We start from the raw sequence: 19,790 nt of genomic DNA on the forward strand, positions 1-19,790 counted from the left end.
CCCACACCACACAGGCATGCCCCAAAAGAAACAAAACAGGCCAAACACACACAAACTAGGCACAAACCTATCCCCGGGCAAAGCTGGCACATCACAGACACACACAACCCAAGCAAAACAGACACCACATGCCCATAAACCCAGGCAAAGCACACACACGTCCTCAGAGAAAACTATCCCAAACAAGCAAAACACCAACACCACCAGCTGAAAATGCAGAAGTACCACGCAGCACAGGAAAAAGGACTTCTCGCTCTGGGCCATCTCTGTTAGACCCCCAGGATGCTCCCTATCAGCCTCCAGATTACCCTTCGTTTTTCTGGGCAGCTAGGCACACTTCAAATCGATTTCTATGTCCTGGGCTGCAGCCTCTAGCCATTTTTATTTCCCAAGATTGCCCCTAGGCCCATGTCAGGCCCGGAGGCATTCTTGGAAATAAAGAAGGTGCAGGAGACCAGCGCTCTGCTTTGAAGCATGTCTATTGCCCAGTTTAATTTCTCTTTAATATCTAAAAAAAATCATCATCAAATGCCATCAGTGTTTAACGACATTTTACCATGTACAATAAGCACTCATGCCCTGCTTGTGGGTTTCCTGTGGGCGGCTGGTTGGCCACGGTGCGAACAAAATGCTGGACTAGATGGACTCTTGGTCAGATCCAGCACAGCTCTCCTTGTGTTCTTAAGCAAAAGTCAGATCCCTGCCCCATGCATCTTGCTGCAGTTCTGATCTAGTGCCATCAGTGTTGATGACATTTTGCAAAGAATAAGCGAAAGGCTTAAATAAGCACATAAAAAACAAAGATAGGCATGTTGATCCATGAGACATAAAAATCCAAGCTTCCTTGGTGGCTGGAAACAAAGCCCTATGAAGAGAGACTGAAAGAACTGGGCATGTTTAGCCTCTAGAAGACTGATGTGATAGTGCTCTTCGAGTACTTGAAAGGCTGTCCCAGAGAGGAAGGCCAGGATCTCTTCTCCATCATCCCAGAGTGCAGGACACGGAATCATGGGCTCAAGTTCCAGGAAGCCAGATTCCGGCTGAACATCAGGAGAAGCTTCCTGACTGTTAGAGCAATAAGACAATGGGACCAATTACCTAGGGAGGTGGCGGGCTCCCCCACACTGGAGGCATTCAAGATGAGGCTGGACAGCCATCTGTCAGGGATGCTTTGACAGATTCCTGCATTGAGCAGGGGGTTGGACTCGATGGTCTTGTGGGCCCTTTCCAACCCCACTATTCTATGATTCTATGTAGCTGAGCCCCATCACTTCCTGGCATATGGAAGGGGAAGAAATGGCAGCAGTGACAGATTTTACTTTCTTGGGCTCCAAGATCACCGCAGACGGTGACTGTAGCCATGAAATTAAAAGACGCTTGCTCCTGGGGAGGAAAGCTATGGCAAACCTAGACAGCATAGTAAGAAGCAGAGACATCACCTTGCCGACAAAGGTCCGTCTAATCAAAGCTATGGTTTTCCCAGTAGCAACGTATGGCTGTGAGAGCTGGACTATAAGGAAGGCTGAGCGCCGAAGAATTGATGCTTTCGAACTGTGGTGCTGGAGAAGACTCTTGCGAGTCCCCTGGACTGCAAGGAGGTCAAATCAGTCCATCCTAAAGGAAATCAACCCTGAGTGCTCATTGGAAGGACAGATACTGCAGCTGAAGCTCCAATATTTTGGCCACCTAATGCGAAGAGAAAACTCCCTGGAAAAGACCCTGATGCTGGGAAAGACTGAAGGCAAAAGGAGAAGGGGACAGCAGAGGATGAGATGACTAGATAGCATCACCGATGCAATGAATATGAACTTGAGCATGCTCCGGGAGAGAGCGCAGGACAGGAAGGCCTGGCGTGCTCTGGTCCGTGGGGTCACGAAGAGTCGGACACGACTGAACGACTGAACAACAACAACAACAATGTAGCTGAGCGAAGCCTCTCTCGGGATCAACCAAAACGCCGCCAGGAGTGTGCAAGCTCTCTAGTTCTCCAGAACTCTTCATCAGGGTTGGTGATTCAAAAAGCCAACAACAACATCGAAAAACGGGATGGGGAAAGAGCGGAAACGTCCTAAAACCAGGCCACGGACGGAAAACTGCAACAGCGGGGCCGCGAGCCGCGCGGGGAGGAGGGCCCGGGGGCGCCGCCAGAGGCGACGGCTGCACGCCCGCGCGGCTCCTGCGCGGCTCCCGCCGCACGATGCGCGGTCCCGGTCCGCCCCCCCGCAGGGCGGAGCCGCCGGCGGGAGAGTCGGGCGTGCCGGCGGCGGGGATTCCCGCGCGCTTCCACGCGCCGAGCGGGTCGCGCCGCGCCTCCGCGCTCGCCCGTGGCGCGCCCCGTGACCGGCGGGCCGTGTTCGGCTGCGCAGCGCCGGCGAGCCGCAGGCCGTCAGGGCTGCCCTGCCGGACCCTCGCCGGCTCTTCTCCGGGCTTCCTCCTGCGCCTTTAAGAGGGCAGCCCCGCGCGCGGACTTTGCCCCCGCAGGGGAAAGCTTCTCTCGGCCCGGGACACCCAAGTTTGGCCAGGCTGCTACGATACGCCCAGGATCGCGATGTTGCTGCGCGCGCGCGCGTGTTTTGGAAAACGAGCTAACCTGGGAACCGCACAGGAAAGAGGAAAACAGAGCGAGCGAGCGAGCGAGCGGGAGGCTTTTGAGCCCGGGGCTAAACTCCGCCCTGCAGTCTTGCAGGGAGGGTCTGCTACAGTGGTGGGAGGGGCGGCACGTGGGCGGCTGGTCATATGAGCGGCAAAAGGGAGTTTTAAACGGGTCCGCGGATGGGCTTGGCTTTGCTTTCTCTTTCGAGTTCCGAAGCGACTTCCCACCGGATCCTTCCCCTGTGGTCCAGAGGGGGGTGAGAAATGGGTTCCTTCCAGCTCTCCGGGGCGGCCTTGCCCCTTGTGTTGCTGGCCCTGGCTCAGGCAGGTGAGTCCCTCTTCGCTCCCTTTCGACTCTGCCATCAGCCCCAAATCCTCGGCCCTTGATGCGCGCCGGTAAGAGGGTTGCGACGCAGGCACACGACGTGGGAAGGCCCCGAGGGCTGGTCCGCGCTCCGCTTAGCGTTTGGGGCAAGAAAGCGCGAGAAAAATGGGATGGGTACAATCAAACCAAAGACCCATGTAGCCCAGTATTCTGTTTCTGACAGTGGCTAGCCATATGTTTTGGGGAAACCCAAGTGCATCAGCCCTCCCCTGTTATGTGTCCCAAATATCTGGTGTCTGGGGGTAGACTGCTGTTTCACATGGAGGCTGTGTTTAGCTGTCATGACTAACAGCCATAGGTGGACCTCTGCTCCACCATAGATTTGTCCAAACCTTTTTTTAAAAAGCCATAAAAAAAGATCCAGCATCCACAACTGTCTGTAAGAGGGTTGCAACGCAGGTGCACAATGTGGGAAGCCCCCGAGGGGCTGGTTCTCGCTCAATTTAGCATTGCTGACTTCCAGTAGCGATAAATTTCCAAGTGCAGGCGCTCATCATGACAGTCCTCGCAGCCCAAAATCAGGCAGCTGTGTCGATCCGTTATCAACAAACCAGTTCTAGCAGTTTTCATCTCCGCCATCTCTTTACGGTCTTCTGTAAAAGGAATGGGACGTAGGGTGCAGTCCTATGCATGTTTAGACAGAGAAAAGGCCTACAACTCCCAGCATTCCCCAGCTTGCTGGCTGGGGAATGCTGGGAGTTGTAGGCCTTTTCTCTGTCTAAATAGGCATAGGACTGCACCCTTGATTGCCCATTCAAGACCAAACCAGCCCCAAATACTTTGCATTACAACCGGGAACTGACAATATGTCGTTGCTGAGAAAACCCATGTTCCTTCAGTTACTGTGAGGATTGCAGCTAAGCTCAGAGAAACGGGGGATTCTGGGCGGGTGGGTGGCAGATGACAGCAGCACCCCTGCTAATGAAAATGTGTCTGTACTGCATCCCTAGGAGCCCTGGCTGTGCTACAGACTTCTTTCTTGAGTACGAAAGTAAAATGAGCTGGATAGAATCAGACTAAAGATCCATCTAGCCCTGTAGTCTGTTTCCAACGGTGGCTAGCTATATGTTTTGGGGAAGCTGGCAAGTGGGGCAGAGGAGCATCAGACCTCCTGTTATGTGCCCCAAACCTCATGTATTTGGAGACAGACTGCCATTTCATCCTGAAGTTCCATTTAGTGATCATGACTAAATGTTTTCCCCGTGCTGTTTTCCTTCCCTAATTTCCCTTTGATGTTATATTCCTTGTGAGGCGTACCATAGCCCCCAGCCAGGACAAATAGCTCCATGATCCTGTCCTACGCAAGACAAATGGCAGATTTAGGGAGGCTATTTAGAAAACTGCCCAGGGAGAAAGGGTTAGAGATCTTGCAGCCCTGAGTTCCATGGGTTAATTGTGCACCATGTAAAGAAATTATTTCTTTTGACTGTCCTGAATCCATTGCTAGTCAATTTTATTGGGTAACCTGGGGTACAAACAAAATCAAAGATAGCTGCACTGGCCTATGAGAGAGAGAAACCCACAGTTGGGCAATTTCTTAAACCCAGCCAAAACACCACACTATATTTTGCAAGCTCGTGAGTTCTCCAACTCTAGGCTAGATAGTGGAAGAGGCGGGCATGGGGGAAGGAAGGGACAGAAAAGTTCAAAGATTACGCCAGATTGTGTGGCCATGACATCTACAAAATGGGTGATTCACTTTTCCCCATACCTTTCATAACGTTATAAACCTCCTCGGCCAGCATTCCCCCTGCCCCAAGTGAAATAGCCCCAAATGCTTAGGCTTTTCTTGTATGGCTGAGGCATGGAATGGAGAGAGATGTGACAGGAAAAGCTTCACCTTAATTTCTGCATTTTGAGATCCTGCCAGTGAAATGCTGACAAACCTACTCCTATCAGAGGGGTTCCAGTATTAATACCCATCTGTCTCTTGCTTCCCTCTGATCCCCCACCCCAGTGCAGTTACAGATCCCAGGGCCATAGTCCGAAGCAGAGGAAGGGAACCTCTGGCCATGGGCCGAAAGCAGCCTACAGGGCCTTCCCATCTGACCCACAGGGTCTCCTCCTCGGCCCTGTTCTTTGTGCAACAATTAAGCTACTCCTTAACATCTAATTGCCTTTGGGGGAAGGGGGGGTGCAACTAGGGAAGAAAGGGTTAACTCTCTCCTCCCCATGCTACCCCCCCATCCCATGCCACAATTAGGTTTTAAAAAAAGCTTTTGTGAGCACCAAGGGAAGCTTTTTAAAAAGCCTTGTTGTTGTTTTAGGAGGCAGAACTGAGGAAGGGAGGCAGCTGGGGGGAGAAGAGAAGAAAGTGTCAGGGGAGAGAAAAAAGGATGAGGGGAATGAGTGAAAACAGGAGTGGAATGGATAGATGGGGAGTGAATGCACGTGTGAGTGTGAGTCCACCAATGGCATGTGACCATGACGGATTTCTCCGGAAGGAATGCAGCCCTGGGGACAGTGGGGAGCGGAAGGCTCCTCACCTTTGCCCTGAAGTCACCTGATGGTGCAGTCAGCTTTCTGAAGCTCAGCCTCTCTGGGCCTGGCCAGTGCCTGGATGAGAGACTGCCTGGTAAGAGCTCCGCGCAGGCTGCCTTGCATTCACGTGCAACAGGCAGACAGACACTGTTTCTGTATTTATGGGTCGCATTTTTTTAACTCCCTTTCTGGAAGCAACCAAGGCGGTTTACAAACAAATATCAGGTCAGCAAACAAAAATCATAAACAAATAAAAACCTAATAAAATGTTAAAAACTTTAAAAACTATAACAGCTATTTAAAAAGCTAAGCGAAAAAGATGCACCTTGATCCCCTTCCTGAACAGAGAGAGAATAGGCACCAGTTGGAATTCCAGAGGAACATATAAATATCTACTTAGGGTGCAATCCTATTCAGATAGGCAGCCGCCTCCGGACTCAGAGGCGACTGCCTATCCAATGCAGGGCAGGAGAAGCACAGAGGGGATTGTTCTCTCCACGCTTCTCCTGCCCTGCATTTTCAGCTGGACAGCCGATTGCGGCTGTGTAGCCGCAGGAGGGCGGAGCAGGGGAGGAGGGTGCTGTATGACACGTTGGCTGTGTCGTGCAGGCATTTCCGCCCGCCCCAGAACACCCCCAGACATGCCCCTTTTCGGCTGCCCCATGCTCCTCTTGCGAGCACCGAGGATGGGGCTTCTCTGCGCTGCCTGCAAGGCAGCGCGGAAGGGAGGGTAGGTCGGTTCTCCCCGAACCAACCTCAGAGCGCGGGCTCCAAGGTCAGTTCCCGGAAAACAAGAAATCCTACGGCCGTCTAAACACTGACCAGTGGCGATAGGATTGCTCCCATATTTAGTTATTTATTTGTTACATTTCTATCCCACCTTTTCCCCCAAGGAGCCCAAGGTGGCATACACGATCCTCCTCCTCTCCATTTTATCCTCACAACAACCCTGTGAGGTAGGTTACGCTGAGAGTCAGTGACTGGCCCAAAGTCACCCACTGAGCTTCATGGCTGAGCAGGCACTTAAGCGTAGCAGGTTTTTGCACTGATTGAAACCTGACTCCAGAGGAACTGCGTCCCCAAATTTGGAAGCAGCACAGGAGAAAGCCCTTTCCTGCATGTGCAACAAGTGAGCCTCTGTAAGCGAGGGTGTCTTCCAAAGGGCCTCTCCTGCTTATCTTAATAACCAAGCAGATTCCTACCGAGACAGCCAGGCCCTTAGATAGCGAGGCCCTACGCTGTTCAGGGCTTTAAAGGCTAAAACCACCTTGCATTGAGCCTGGAAGACAGCTGGCCAGCAGTGCAGATCTTTCAGTATTGGGGTGATGTGATCCCGAAACCGTGCACCAGTTAGCAGCCTAACTGCTGCATTTTGGACCAATTGAAGCTTCCAGATGCTCTTCAAGGGTAGCCCCATGGAGAGCACATTGCAATAGTCCAACCGTGATGTAACCAAGGCACGGATAATTGTTGCCAGAGCAGACTGACTCGGGAACAGCCGTGGCTGGCACACTAGAAATAGTTGAGCAAACTCACTCCTTGCCACCTGAAAATCCAGGGACAGCATAGGGCCTAGGAAGACTCCCAGGTCTTTCAGGGGGAGCGTGACCCCATCCAAACAGGCTTTCTGTTGTCCCCAAACGAGCCAGGCTTTTTCTTGTGCAACAGCACCTCTGGTCTTCCTGGATTTAACCTCAGCTTGTTCACTCTCATCCAGCCCATTATTGAACTTGGGCAATGAAGTTGGGTAACCAAGAGCAAAAGAGCTGAGTGTCATCAGCATATTGATGGCATCTCACTCCAGCGCTCCGGACGAACACGAACAAGGCTGGAGGCAGGAAGCTTTTCATACCGAGACATTTCAGATGGACCCCAGCTGGAGATCAGCTTGGGCGCCCCTGTGCTGTAGAGTCACGGGCCTCATGAATAATGCAGCCCCGCTTGTGGGGAAAGCTGACCCTGTGTGTGTCTTGCTGCTAACAGGAAACAGACTCTGCGAGATCAGCGGCTCTTTCATCTCCTTTTTCGCTGAATGTCGCCTCTTGGAAGCAAGACATCAGGGTGCAGCAGTTGCACTTGATGGAGATCAGCAAAGTGCAATCCCTTGCTTGGCTTCATCCAGCCAGTTTCAGTTCTCCAAAAGCAACCTTACTATAACCTCCCATCCCCCACTGAGGCTGGAAGCAGGCAGTCCTTTCTGAGAGAGCTGTATGTGGTTTGACAGAGGCATCGCTTCCCCTGGTGCACACAGATATTTCTTTTGTCTCATATTTGCATCTGGTCAGTCCGGTTTGGATCAGTGCAAACACCTTAGTCCTCACTCGGCCATGAAGCTCAGTGGGTGACTTTGGGCCAGTCACTGACTCTCAGCTTAAGCTACCTCACAGGGTCGTTGTGAGGATAAAATGGAGAGGAGGAGGATTGTGTATGCCGCCTTGGGGGAAAAGATGGGATAGAAATGTAACAAATAAATAAGCAAATAAACAGACATTTATATTTACATTAGCCAGCTAACTAAAGAACATGGCACCAATGGAATGTCTCTAAACCAGCCTCATAAGTGCTCGCCATAGGCGACAAGGAATTGCATGTGGGTGAGTGAGCAGGATGGCAGAGGTGGGATGGAGATGAGGAGACCCATCCTCCCATCCCCACTCTGCCACAAAGTTCACTGAGTGACCTTGGGCTGGTCACCCTCTCTCACCTTAAACCTACCTCGCAGGGTTGTTGTGTGAATTAGATGAGGGGAGAACAACATATAGCGCCTCAAGCTCCTTGGAAGAGAGGTGGGATATAAGTGTAATAAATAAGGTGATAGAGCAGGTGGTGGCGATGCAGTTGAAGGCACACTTGGAAGAAACTGATTATCTAGACCCATTTCAGTCGGGCTTCAGTCTTGGGCATGGGACAGAAACGGCCTTGGTCGCCTTGGTGGATGATATGAGGAGGGCCCTGGATAGGGGTGAATGCTCCTTCCTTGTTCTCCTCGACCTCTCAGCGGCTTTTGATACCGTTGACCATGGTATCCTCCTGGACCGCCTGGAGGGGTTGGGCATTGGAGACACTGTATTGCGTTGGTTCCGGTCATTCCTCTCCGGCAGGTACCAGAGGGTAGCACTGGGAGAGAAGGTTTCGGACCCGTGGCCACTTACTTGTGGGGTGCCACAGGGTTCCATCCTCTCCCCGATGCTATTTAACATCTATGTGAAGCCGCTGGGGCTATCATCAGGAGGTTTGGGGTGCGGTGTCATCAATATGCGGATGACATGCAGCTCTACCTCTTGTTCAAATCTTCACCAAGGTTGGCCGTAGAATCCCTGTCCAAATGTCTGGAGACGGTGAGTGGCTGGATGGGGAGGAATAAGCTGAAGCTGAACCCTGACAAGACCGAGGTACTTTTGGTGGGAGATAAGAGGAGGCTGGGGGATGTTGACCTGGTGTTGAATGGGGTACGGCTATCCTTGAAAGACCAGGTCCGCAGCCTGGGGGTCATTTTGGACTCCCAGCTTTCCATGGAGGCTCAGGTGTCAGCTGTGAGCCGGACAGCGCTGTATCAACTCCATCTGATACGGTGGCTGCGCCCCTTCCTTCCCAACCACCTGCTCCCATTGGTAGTACATGCCCTGGTCTCCTCTCGTTTAGACTACTGTAATGCGCTCTACGTGGGGTTACCCTTGAAGACGGTTCGGAAGCTGCAGCTGGTACAGAGTGCGGCGGCTCGCCTGATTAAAGGCAGCCGCCAGCGAGATCACATCACTCCATTGCTGAAGGAGTTGCACAGATTACCAGTTGTTTTCCGGGCCAAATTCAGGGTGTTGGTTTTGACCTTTAAAACCCTACATGGTTCCAGCCGAGCCTATCTTAAGGAGCGCCTCCAGCAACACCAGACAGGCAGCTTAACAAGATCAGCCTTGGATGGCCTTCTCTCTGTCCCATCAGCCAGGACAGCTAGACAGGTGAGGACGAGGGAGAGGACCTTCTCTGTGGTGGCCCCCACTCTGTGGAACTCCCTCTCTAGGGAACTCCGCCATGCCCCCTCTTTAATGAGCTTCCGCTGTGCATTAAAAACGTGGTTGTTCAGGCAGGCATTTGGGGTGGGTTAGGGTATTTTAGAAAATGTTTTTATTGTAGAATTTGTGTTAAACTGTTTTATTATATGCTGTACATTGCCCAGAGTGGCTGGGTGACCAGCCAGATGGGCGATTAATAAATTTAATAAATAAAATTAGCAAATAATGCCCGATTGGGGCCAAGACCTCACCTGAGCTGAGCAGCAGATGGCACCTCCTCTTGCCCCACAGGACGAAGGGAACAGTACCCAAAGCCAGTCATGTTATTTTGCCATCTCGGACAAAAAGAGCCTCTCCCCCTTCCTGGCACTCGAGATACAACAATAATCAATGAAATAACCAAGAACTTGCTGCCCTTTCGTGACACCCCAAATCGGCTGCCTCACTCTACCTAATGGCAGGGCCGGCTGTGCAAGGTGCCGCTAAACTCTTTGCTCTTTAACTTAGCACATGGAAACTTGCAGAGTCCGGCACTGTGCAGTCTGCAATGCCCAACTTGAGCCATCTTTCTGTTCCTCCGCCTCCAGGCAAAAATTTCTGGCTCTTCCGCCAGCATGTCCTATGGCAGCGAGAGAAACAGGCCGCGGAAGACGCCTACAGTCGTTTGCGACTCCTGGCACAAGGTCTGGCCCCAGGGGCAGGGAGCTGCCTTGACAGCGGCACCATCCGTCAACCCCTGGACCACTTCAACTGGCAGGACCCCCGCACGTTCAACCAGGTAAACGGTGAAAACTTGGGGGCATGAGGTGGGGGCGAGAGCATGTCCAAGCGTGCTGGTGGCCTGTGTCTGCTCCTTGGTCCTTCAGTGCTCACAGATGTTCTTTCCTTACCTTGTGGGGTGTTTCTCTCTCCTGTGGAATGGTGGGCATTTTGCAAGTCACCGTTAATTCACTGTGCCTGAATACAGCACAGTTTATAACAATGACGTAATGGAAGATTTCAAGCAGGAGTGAGTGGGTGGCATTTTCTATGAAGGGCCTGTTGCTCATGGGAGAATTCAATCAGGGGCTAGAGCTAATGGTGAGGAGAAAAAGGCAGGCCCTTGCCCCAAGGAGCTTGTCATCTAAATTTGATTCTGAATGGGAGGAGAGGCAAGGGCCAACAAAAGGGCCCAGGGAGAGGAAACAGAGGAGCTGAATGTGACCACTGGAGCTCCTTAGACTGGGGCCTGGTTTAGCCAGGGGTGGTCGTTCTGTGTCTGGGCTGTGCCACGTCAGACTGCAGGTGTGGTCTCTAGTGATCAGGATGTCTTCCCCTATACAAAAACAATAATTGCTGTGGATAGAAATTCTCAGGCATTTATAGGGTTGCACATAAAGACTACAAAGGCTTTGGTGGCTCAAAAGCTGTACCCAGGATGGGTCAAAACAAAAGGAACCAAAGTTCAGTTCTGACTGCTGAATAGACATTTCCAGGAGGTTCCTTGCCTCTTGCTTCCTTTTACATCCAGCTAGCCATTCATGGTAACATAGCCCAACATTCTGAACAAAAGGTGACTATGAAGAAACGCTGTCACCTGTTTTTTATGTTTAAATACTTTGTGTGATGTCTGTGAGGCTATCATGTATCTGAGTAGACCACATGCGGAGTAGACCACATGTATGTGGAGCCTTAAACAGTTGTGGTCGCCTTGGTTAAAGTATGCCATGAAGGGAGGGGAGAAGTTTCTATTGGTCAGGTGGGTGAACAAAGATGATTGGCAGCTGGGAGTTCCATAAGGAACATGATTGGCCAGGAGCTTTTTAAAAGGTTAGAGGCAGTTAAAGCCTTCAGCTGGCTGTGGGATTATGGGAATTGTAGTCCAACACATCTGGGGGGCACCAGTTTGGGACAGGCTGAGTGGGAGAGGAGAAAGCCAGTCTGAGATAACTTTCCTGGAGGAAGACCTGGAATCCGGAGTTGGTGACTGGAGAGAGCAGGAGGCCAGGCTGTGAGGTTGTGGTGATACTTTAAGCAGGCAGCGAGCCCAGCACCGGAAGGATTCAGTCAGAGGTCTGACCAGAGCTGCGCCAGCTGAGGATAATGGGAGTGGTAGTCTAAACCATCTGGTAGGGTCTCAAACTGGGAAAGGCTGGTCTGCACCTGCTGGCCACTGTGATCTTTGCAGAGAATGCTGATCTGATCCAGGAAAGCACTGGCTATACAGGAGGACATATTCAGGGCTGCTTAATAAAACATGGATTATTTCTATATTTATTTGCAGGGTTCCCCCCCCCCCCCCGTGTTCTGCCAAAAAGGCTCCCAGAGTGGTTTACGAAGATCAGAAAGAAGACATCCCCTGCCTAAAAAGCACAGTCCAAAAGGAAAAGGCGTTGGGAGGGAGGAGGGGGAATAAAGGCAAACTCTGGCATTAGATCCTTATATACAGCATTTAGCAAAGAATGCATCAGTTTAAACGCATTCATGGATCATGCGGTTTGTGGGGGAGAAATACAGTGCAGCATGCAAGACTGCAGTGAGCCCACCCCCTGGGGACGGCCATGCTGGGGTGGAGGGTCACTTCAGCTATGCCTTTATGCCCAGTGCCTGACTCCTCTTCCTTGTCTCCCCACAATCCGCAGCGCTTCTGGGTTAATAAGCTGTTCTGGCAACGCAATGGGCCTGTCTTCCTCTACATTGGAGGCGAGAGTGCGTTATCGAGCTATTCTGTGCTATCAGGTAGGTGCCACTGGGTTGAGCCGAATAACTGGGTTGTGGAGACTGTGAAAGAAAGGTCCCTTTTGAGGGCTTATTTGACTTGCCAGAGCTCAGCCTGCAACCGTGCTTCCAGTGCCCAGGACTTTACTCCAGAGCGAGTGAGGTGGTACTGAATGAGCCTGAGGATGCACAGAGTTCCTGCACCATTTCCCTGAGAGAACGCCTTCTCCCCTATCAACCTGCCTGGTCACTGAAGTCATCAGAGGACATGTGCCTGGTGGTTCCACATGGACCTATGGCCCGACTGGAGTCTACTTGGAGAAAAGCCTTCAGTGTGGTGGCCCCCTTTCTTTGGAACTCCCTGCCTCTGTAGGTCAGGCAGGTGCCAACACTGTGTTGGAACAGGCAGGTTTGGGGTGGGGATCAGAGGGAGGGGAAAGGTGAAGCTAAAACTGGGCGGCAGGGAGCCATGAAAGAGGCAGAGGCAGAAGGAAGTGGGTGGAAAGATGGCCCTCTTTCTCTGCTCTGCTGTCTCTATGCTGTGGGGACTTGTAGCATTTCTTCCAGACACAAACACACACACACACACACACACACACACACACACACACACACGAGAATACAAGCTGAGCAGGGTAGGAAGACCCACGCTATGTACCATCTCTGTACGTGACGTAATCCAGGGCAGGGAGATGCACAAAGGCCCAGAGGAGCCACCCCCCTCCCAGCACGCACGCATACAACAGCAGGATCTAACACACACTCGGGATACCTGCTACCTGCAGAAAGCCCAGGTAGCGTAACCTTTTAGGAGGGCAAAAAAAGCCTCTCCTCTCTCTTTTTTGCCTGCTCATCTCCATCTCCACAACTTCTCTGTAAGTTCACCTTCCATGCAGAGGGATTGGGGTGTGTGTGTTGCAGTACATGGGGTGGGAAGGTTGATCTTTCCCGGCTCAGCTGCAGGCCCCCTTGAAAATGGGCCCTTGTGAATTAAGCTGGGGGCGGGGGGAACCTTCCATTGGCACAACCAGTTAACAAGGCTCTAGGGAATAGATTCCGGGCTGGGCCCAGGCCTAGCAACACTCCTGACTGACAGAAACACAGAGAAAGCTACTTGAAATGTCATGGCAATGTGCAGCCCGAGAGGGCCAAGATACCGCCGGGTCAACATAAAGTCTCTAAAAGGAAACATCTCGGGATTTTATTGGTGGAAAGCCCAAAGCATTTCAGCTTCCTTTTTATTTTGAAGACCTTCTTTAAGCAGCAGGAGACATTTTGTTGTAAGAATCTCTGCAGGCATTTTTATAATCCCTTAAAGAAGGCCTTAAAAATGAAAAGAGTCCGAAACGCGTTGGACTTTCCACCAATGAAATCTTTGCACCCTGAGATGTTTCTCTCCCTTTGGGGTCTGCTTTGGATAACTACCAGCATTTGCTTCCTCATCATAAAATCTCTACAATGTCTTCCTCCCCGGAAGGCCTATGGGTATGATTGGGTATGATGACCCTGATGCACTTGCCTCTGTTTCTTGTTTGGATTGCAGGGCACCACGTGGAGCTGGCCGAAAAGTACGGAGCCCTTGTGGTGGCCCTGGAGCACCGTTTCTATGGCGCCAGCCTCAACCCTGATGGGCTGGAGGACCACAACCTCCAGTTCCTGACCAGCCAGCAAGCGTAAGTCAGCATGATAGCTACAGCTCATCCGTTGCGGGGAGCGGGGCCTTGGCGGTGCAGCGCCCCGTGTTGTGCTAAGGGTATCCCTAACTCTATCTGCATCCAGCACACAGATGTCGACACATTGGCATCTTTTGGTTTCTTTTGCACAGCTTATGGTAGTTACGGGGGGCACCGAAGCTCCACGCTCTGACCCCTGGAAACCTCATTCACACGCAAACCTGGTGCCTTCTCCTCAGGCAGGGCCTATGCATTTTCAAGCCTATTGTCCTAGCCTTGAGGGCTAGAAATTTAGTGTTTTTTCTTTGAAAATACTTTCTATTCCTTTTTCAAATGTACATGACTACAAAGCCAATCAACCGAATAAAAATAAGTCAAATTGTTCGGAAGAAGAAGAAAAGCTGAGGTTGCTGGGAGGCTGACCGCAATGCTTGGTATCACATTCCACGCTTATTCTGCACTTGAGCGGAACTGTGGAATGCGCACAGACGGGTCTGGGGGTGCTGGAGGGGTCGTGTTTAGGCTGCATCGAAAGGGGATCGTTGGGCTGCGATTCTTGGATCAGAGTTCCAGCTTTGGATCGGGAGCGTCCTGGCTGGAATGGAGCAGTGGTTCATCTCCGGATACATTAGCTGCACCCGCCTTCCCCAAAGTGGTGTCCTCTAGATGTGCCAACACATCTGGAGGGCTCTAGGTTGGGCAAGGCTGAACTCCAGCCTCTGAGCACTGGAAACCTCCTTCACACACACCCTCGGCAGCTTCTGAGGTCTCACCAGGCAGGGTGGCCTGGTTCAGGCAGCCTCCCCTCGCTGACAGAAGAAGGGAAGGCAGGGTGTTTCAGGGGTGCCGCAAGGCCTCAGAAAAATTGGCCTGGGGGCGGGGTGGGGGTGGGCTGCCATGCAGGCTCTGCTTTTGCTGCCTCTGTCGGCGAACGCAACATCGCATCCTTTCCCGTTGGAGTCATTGGAATGGCTCCTCCCTTCTGCTCCCATACTCGCCATATGCCATGTCAATTGCACTATCAATAAGCACACGTAGAAAGAGCAGTGGAGGCTGGGGCCCCGATGTCAGTGGGGCAGTGAATCCCCTCTGGCTTTTAGTCAGAATTCTGAAGGAGCTATCCTGACTGGTTCTGACTGAAACCCAGAATGGATTCACTGCCCTGCTAACTTCAGAGCCACCAGCCTGTACCGAGAAAGACATCTTTCTCATCACCCTCCGGCCACCCTCGTTGTGAGGATGTGGTCAGGATGGTTTAAGGGTGTTCGGGGGATCCTGTCTGTGCCCTTGTTTGTAAAGCTTTGCCTTTGTCTCCCTTCGCAGGTTGGCTGACCTCCTTTCCTTCCACCGCTTTGTCACCGAGAAGTACAACCTGACAGCGAACACCACCTGGATTTGCTTTGGAGGCTCCTACCCTGGCAACCTGGCTGCCTGGTTCAGACTCAAGGTAGGGCCCCGAAGGCCTCTGTAGGAACCTATGTGGTGATTTGGGACCTTTTTGCAGGCACTGGAAGTCGTGAATTGAGAGCTCTGGTGGAACGGGAGACGGTGGCAGCTGAAGGGAAAAGGCCCAGACAAAGAGCCTCTGGGAACCAGATTAGCTCCCGGATCACCTAACCAAGGGGTTAGATCAGCCCTCCCCAATCCAGTACCTGGACTAGACCTCCCATCATCCCCAGCCACCTGAGGAGATGGGAACTAATCACAAATCTGGACAGAGCCAGGTTGGAAAAGTCTGTATTAGATGATCCCAAGATAAAAATACTTCTTCCTCTTTTTTTCTGTTCCAGTATCCCCATTTGGTATTTGCTGCTGTTGCTTCCTCCGCCCCAGTCAGAGCCCAGCTGGATTTCACGGGCTATGACAAGGTGAGGTCTTCTTGCCGAGGAGCCAAATGTCCTTGGAGTTCAGGGATGGCTTGGTGGGCCAAAGCCAGCTCCAGAGGCCTACCTGATTTCAGTTGAGATGTGGAGAAAGATTTGCCCACAGTTTTGCTCGGATGAAGAAGAAAAATGTGCTTTCCCTAAGTTGGTTTTTGTTTTTGTTTATAAAAGGAAAGGAAGTGATACCACCATATGGCCTGATTTGCACAGAACAGCCCAGGTGATTTTTAACCCTGGGTTGCTGTGAACGAGCCAGCATGCTAGTCCCTGCTGCTCAATAACTGCCGTTTCACTCCTCCTGCCGGTGGTAGCAGCTGAACAATCCAGGGATGCTCTGTCACTGGGTCTTTTAGCATGACGTCTGAACCTGGAACTCTTTCCGCTCTCTCCCCTGACAAGCCAGAGCTGGGACCAGTGGAGGCTGGTGGCTCTGCTGTGAGTGGGGCGGTGAGTCCGCTCCGGGCTTCAGTCAGAGCCCTAAAGGAGCTATCCAAGGTGCACCTTGGATAGCTCCTTTAGAGCTCTGACTGGTTCTGACTGAAACCCAGAGCGGACTCACCGCCCCACTCACAGCAGAGCCACCAGCCTCCACTGGCTGGAACCCAAGAATAAACCCTGGCTTTCAACCCTGGTTTGCCGGGCGGGAGTCAAGTTGGATATCCGGTGGCCTGGAGAACAGGGTGGCCCACAAGAATAGAGAAATTGGACATCCCTGTGCTAGTTTGATAACCTTGCCCCAAACATGGACGTGGACAAAGCAGCAGCAAGCACATTCCTGCCCTGATCTCCCCCTGTCAGCCTACCTTTGGGAACATGTTGTTTATACAAAGCCCCCTGCCCTTATTGGGACTGTATGACTGTAGGACCAGCAACAAAAAGGGAGAGGGGGGCGTGTACTCGAATACTTCTTAAGACCCTTGACTGCTGGCGGTTTGGCGTGAAAGCCGATCTGTATTGAGCTCGGCTGCAGGACGTCTGGTCCTCCGGTCTCAGTGGCAGAGTGAATATTTGGTATGTAGAAGGTTCCAGATTCATTCCCTGGTGTTCCCAACTGAAAAAGCCAGCAGGCTGGAGATAGACCCTTCCGGAGAGCCTGGAGAGCCCCTGCCTGTCAGAGTAGATAGTCCTGACTTAGACTGGCCAGTGGGCTGACTCGCAAGCTTCCCAGGTTCGTTCATATGTGTCCCTAAACCTCCCCCCCTCGGCTGCTGTTCTCCTTAGGTTGTCGCTGCAAGTCTGTCGAATCCAGTGGCCGGCGGCTCCAAAGAGGTCAGGTTTTTAACGTTCAGAAGAACAGTTGCGGGTTTGGCCATCCGGGGTGAGCTTCCGGGGGTTAGTGCTGCAGCTGCTGCCTGCTGGGAATCCCACGAGGCCGACACACTCCTTCCTGCCCGTTGGTGAAAGAGTGTGAGCTGCGAGCTCCAGGAATCCCCCGGGTCAGCTCTTTCTGCAAACTCGCTGGGTTGCTTTAGGCCGCGTGGGGATAATAGCACTGGCTTTCCTTCCCGGGCGGAAGGATTTCCAAGAGGAGATATCTCAAGAGCTTGCTCTGTATGGATTTTTCCCAACTGGGCACCCTCCAGATGTGCTGGGCTACCACTCCACTGTCCCCTGCCATGCTGGCTGGGGATGATGGGAGTTGTAGTCAAATAATTTGCAGGGCGTCCAGTTGGGGAAGGCTGCTCCACATAAATGCCGAGTATCATTCTTCCTCTCCTTCCCAGACGCTTCCTAGCGAATCTGTGTACCCTAATGGACTCAGCCCCAGTCTGCCTCCCACGTTACTTTGGTTTTGCTTTAGGGATTATTTCACTGTATGCCCCACCTTTCTGCAAGGCAGCTTGAGGGACAGGACCCAGGAGCCCGAGCTTTCTGCACCCCCTCCCTCCAAAACTCCTTGTCTCCCAGCCCAGTAGACTCCACTCCAGATCGAGCGTTGTGCCCAGAGCTCAGCGGTCCTGGCTTCCCAGTTCTCGGCCGCTGTAGCACACTTGACTTGTCAGGGACATAGGGCAGTGAAGGGCCGTGCAGGATAGGAGTTGCGGTCCAACCCATCTGGAGGGGACCAGGCTGGGGGAGGCTGGCTTGGGGGCCCCTGGTTCTTGCCACCAAATGCCCAGACCTCACATTCCTGCCACCCCTCCTGCAGAAAGATCCTCCGCACCCCGGGTGAGACTGTTTTTGCTCTCCCTGCAGTGCCTGGAGGCAGTGATGGAGGCCTTCTCCACCGTGGACAGCCTGTTGCATGCCAGGCAGCTGGCTCAACTAGCAAAGGACTTCCGCTCCTGCGGGCCTTTGGGCGGGACAGATGACTGTGTACAGTTGCTCAGTAACCTGGCCGACATCTTCATGGGCATCGTGCAGTACAATAACGAGCCTGGGTCATCGTGGGGCTCTGTGGCCAGCATATGTGGCATCATGACCAACAAGAGAACCGGCTCCACGTACCAGAGGCTTATCGCTGTTAACAATGTAAGATGGCTTTGTATTAAAGCACTAGTTTGGTCGCCCTTGGCAATTGGGATTTCCACACAGGCGAGTGATTGCCATCTATCCTCTGTCCAGCCTTGAAGCCAAGCAGGCTACAAGAGGAGGGGTGTCTCCTTCTCCATGCCCAGCATAGGAATGTGGCCCTCCATCCTTCCTCAGCTGGCCTCCAGCAGGCTAGTAAAAAAATCTGCAATCTCGTAACTTTTGTGGGCGTACTTGCAGCAGTGATTTAAGACCATAACAGAGTGGACAGGATCTCTTTCCAGGGGTCCTTGACTTTTCAGCAATGGCCCATTTATCCCCCCCCCCTTTTTTAAGGCAGCCTTCGCTAATCTGGTGCTCTCCAGATATTTTGGACTACAACTCCCATCATGCTCACAGTGGACAGCAGATATTGGGGAGTTGTAGTCCAACATATCTGGAAGTTGCTAGGTTGGGGAAGGCCTTTTTTAAGCATATTAGAAATGCCAAAATCTCATTGGATGTCCCTGCAAGAAGTTGGAAATATTATGACTAACGTTAGTCGATTAATTGATTGAAAACCTTTGGATCAATTCAGAGGCCCCCAATGTAGGGCAGCATTTTTTGCAAAAATGGTTGGGTTCATGTTTTTGGGATGTCCTTCTAAATCCCTGAGCGACAGGCTCCTCCTGAGAAGAAGCATTCCTTCTCCTCCTCTTCTTTCTCAGTCAGGAATGCCTCTCCCCCAAAAAGCAAAGATCTCTTGACTCCTTTTCCCAGACGCATGACAGAAGGGGTAGAGGAAAACGGCATTGGCACAATACTGTGCCTTCCCAAACCTGGCACCCTTTAGGTGTGCAGGATTACAATTCCCATCATCCCCTGGCTGGCTGGGGATGGTGGAAATTGTAGGCGTTGGAAGGGGGATGGCAGGCATTGGCTTGGGGGATGGCCACGCCAGTATGTTGGAATAGGTTCTGGGATGGAACCAATGTTCACACAAAGCCTTTTACGTGGCTCCTCTTATTTGTTAGGTGTTCTTAGACTACCTGAAAATTCCATGCCTGGACAATTCTTACGCGATGTGGCTGAAGGAACTGCGTGATACCCAGGTCATCCAGTCCAGCATGATGAGGCAGTGGTTCTTCCAGACATGTACAGAGTTTGGATATTGTAAGTGAGAGTCAAACTGTCGTCTTTCACATTCGTCCCCTTCACCTTTCTCAGTTGCATCAGCCATGCGCATTGATACTCCATGTCTGCAATATTCTCTGTGTCACATGTGGGGACTGGAGATTGAAGCTGGTTCAATTCTTGGTGGGTCCCCTTGAGTTCTGTGGGAGAGATGAAACGCACTGCTGAGCAGGGCATGGTAGGAGGATCCGCATAGCCTATGAGGGAAGGTCACAACAGCTGGGCCTGTTTAGCCTGGAAAAAGGCAATTAGGGGAGACACGGTAAAGGTGTCCAAACGTATGCTTGTTGTGGAGAGAGTGGGTAGGGAGACATTTCTCTCCCTCTGTCATCATACTAGAACCCAATGGGCTCATCCCATGAAACTGATTGGTGGGAGATTCAGGACAGATAAAAGGAAGGACTTCTCCACACAGCGCATAGTC

General features: G+C 52.0%; 1 protein-coding gene across 2 annotated transcripts in view; it reads left to right on the forward strand.

Moving 5' to 3' along the window:
- The first annotated feature begins 2,720 nt into the window (after positions 1-2,720).
- Positions 2,721-19,790, forward strand: part of LOC146337591 (thymus-specific serine protease-like) — a 28,775-nt gene continuing 11,705 nt past the window's right edge. For both annotated transcript variants that reach the window (XM_084814944.1, XM_084814943.1), the window contains exons 1-9: positions 2,721-2,920; positions 10,056-10,246; positions 12,090-12,186; positions 13,709-13,838; positions 15,162-15,285; positions 15,629-15,706; positions 16,943-16,990; positions 17,918-18,193; positions 19,207-19,345. In XM_084814944.1, coding sequence (XP_084671070.1) covers positions 2,857-2,920; positions 10,056-10,246; positions 12,090-12,186; positions 13,709-13,838; positions 15,162-15,285; positions 15,629-15,706; positions 16,943-16,990; positions 17,918-18,193; positions 19,207-19,345 — 1,147 coding nt within the window. In that variant the 5' untranslated portion in view covers positions 2,721-2,856. The remainder of the gene's footprint in view (positions 2,921-10,055; positions 10,247-12,089; positions 12,187-13,708; positions 13,839-15,161; positions 15,286-15,628; positions 15,707-16,942; positions 16,991-17,917; positions 18,194-19,206; positions 19,346-19,790) is intronic.

Source organism: Heloderma suspectum, chromosome 10, assembly GCF_057233095.1.
Source record: "Heloderma suspectum isolate Gila_16-S chromosome 10, 16-S_ref, whole genome shotgun sequence".
NCBI lineage: Eukaryota > Metazoa > Chordata > Lepidosauria > Squamata > Helodermatidae > Heloderma > Heloderma suspectum.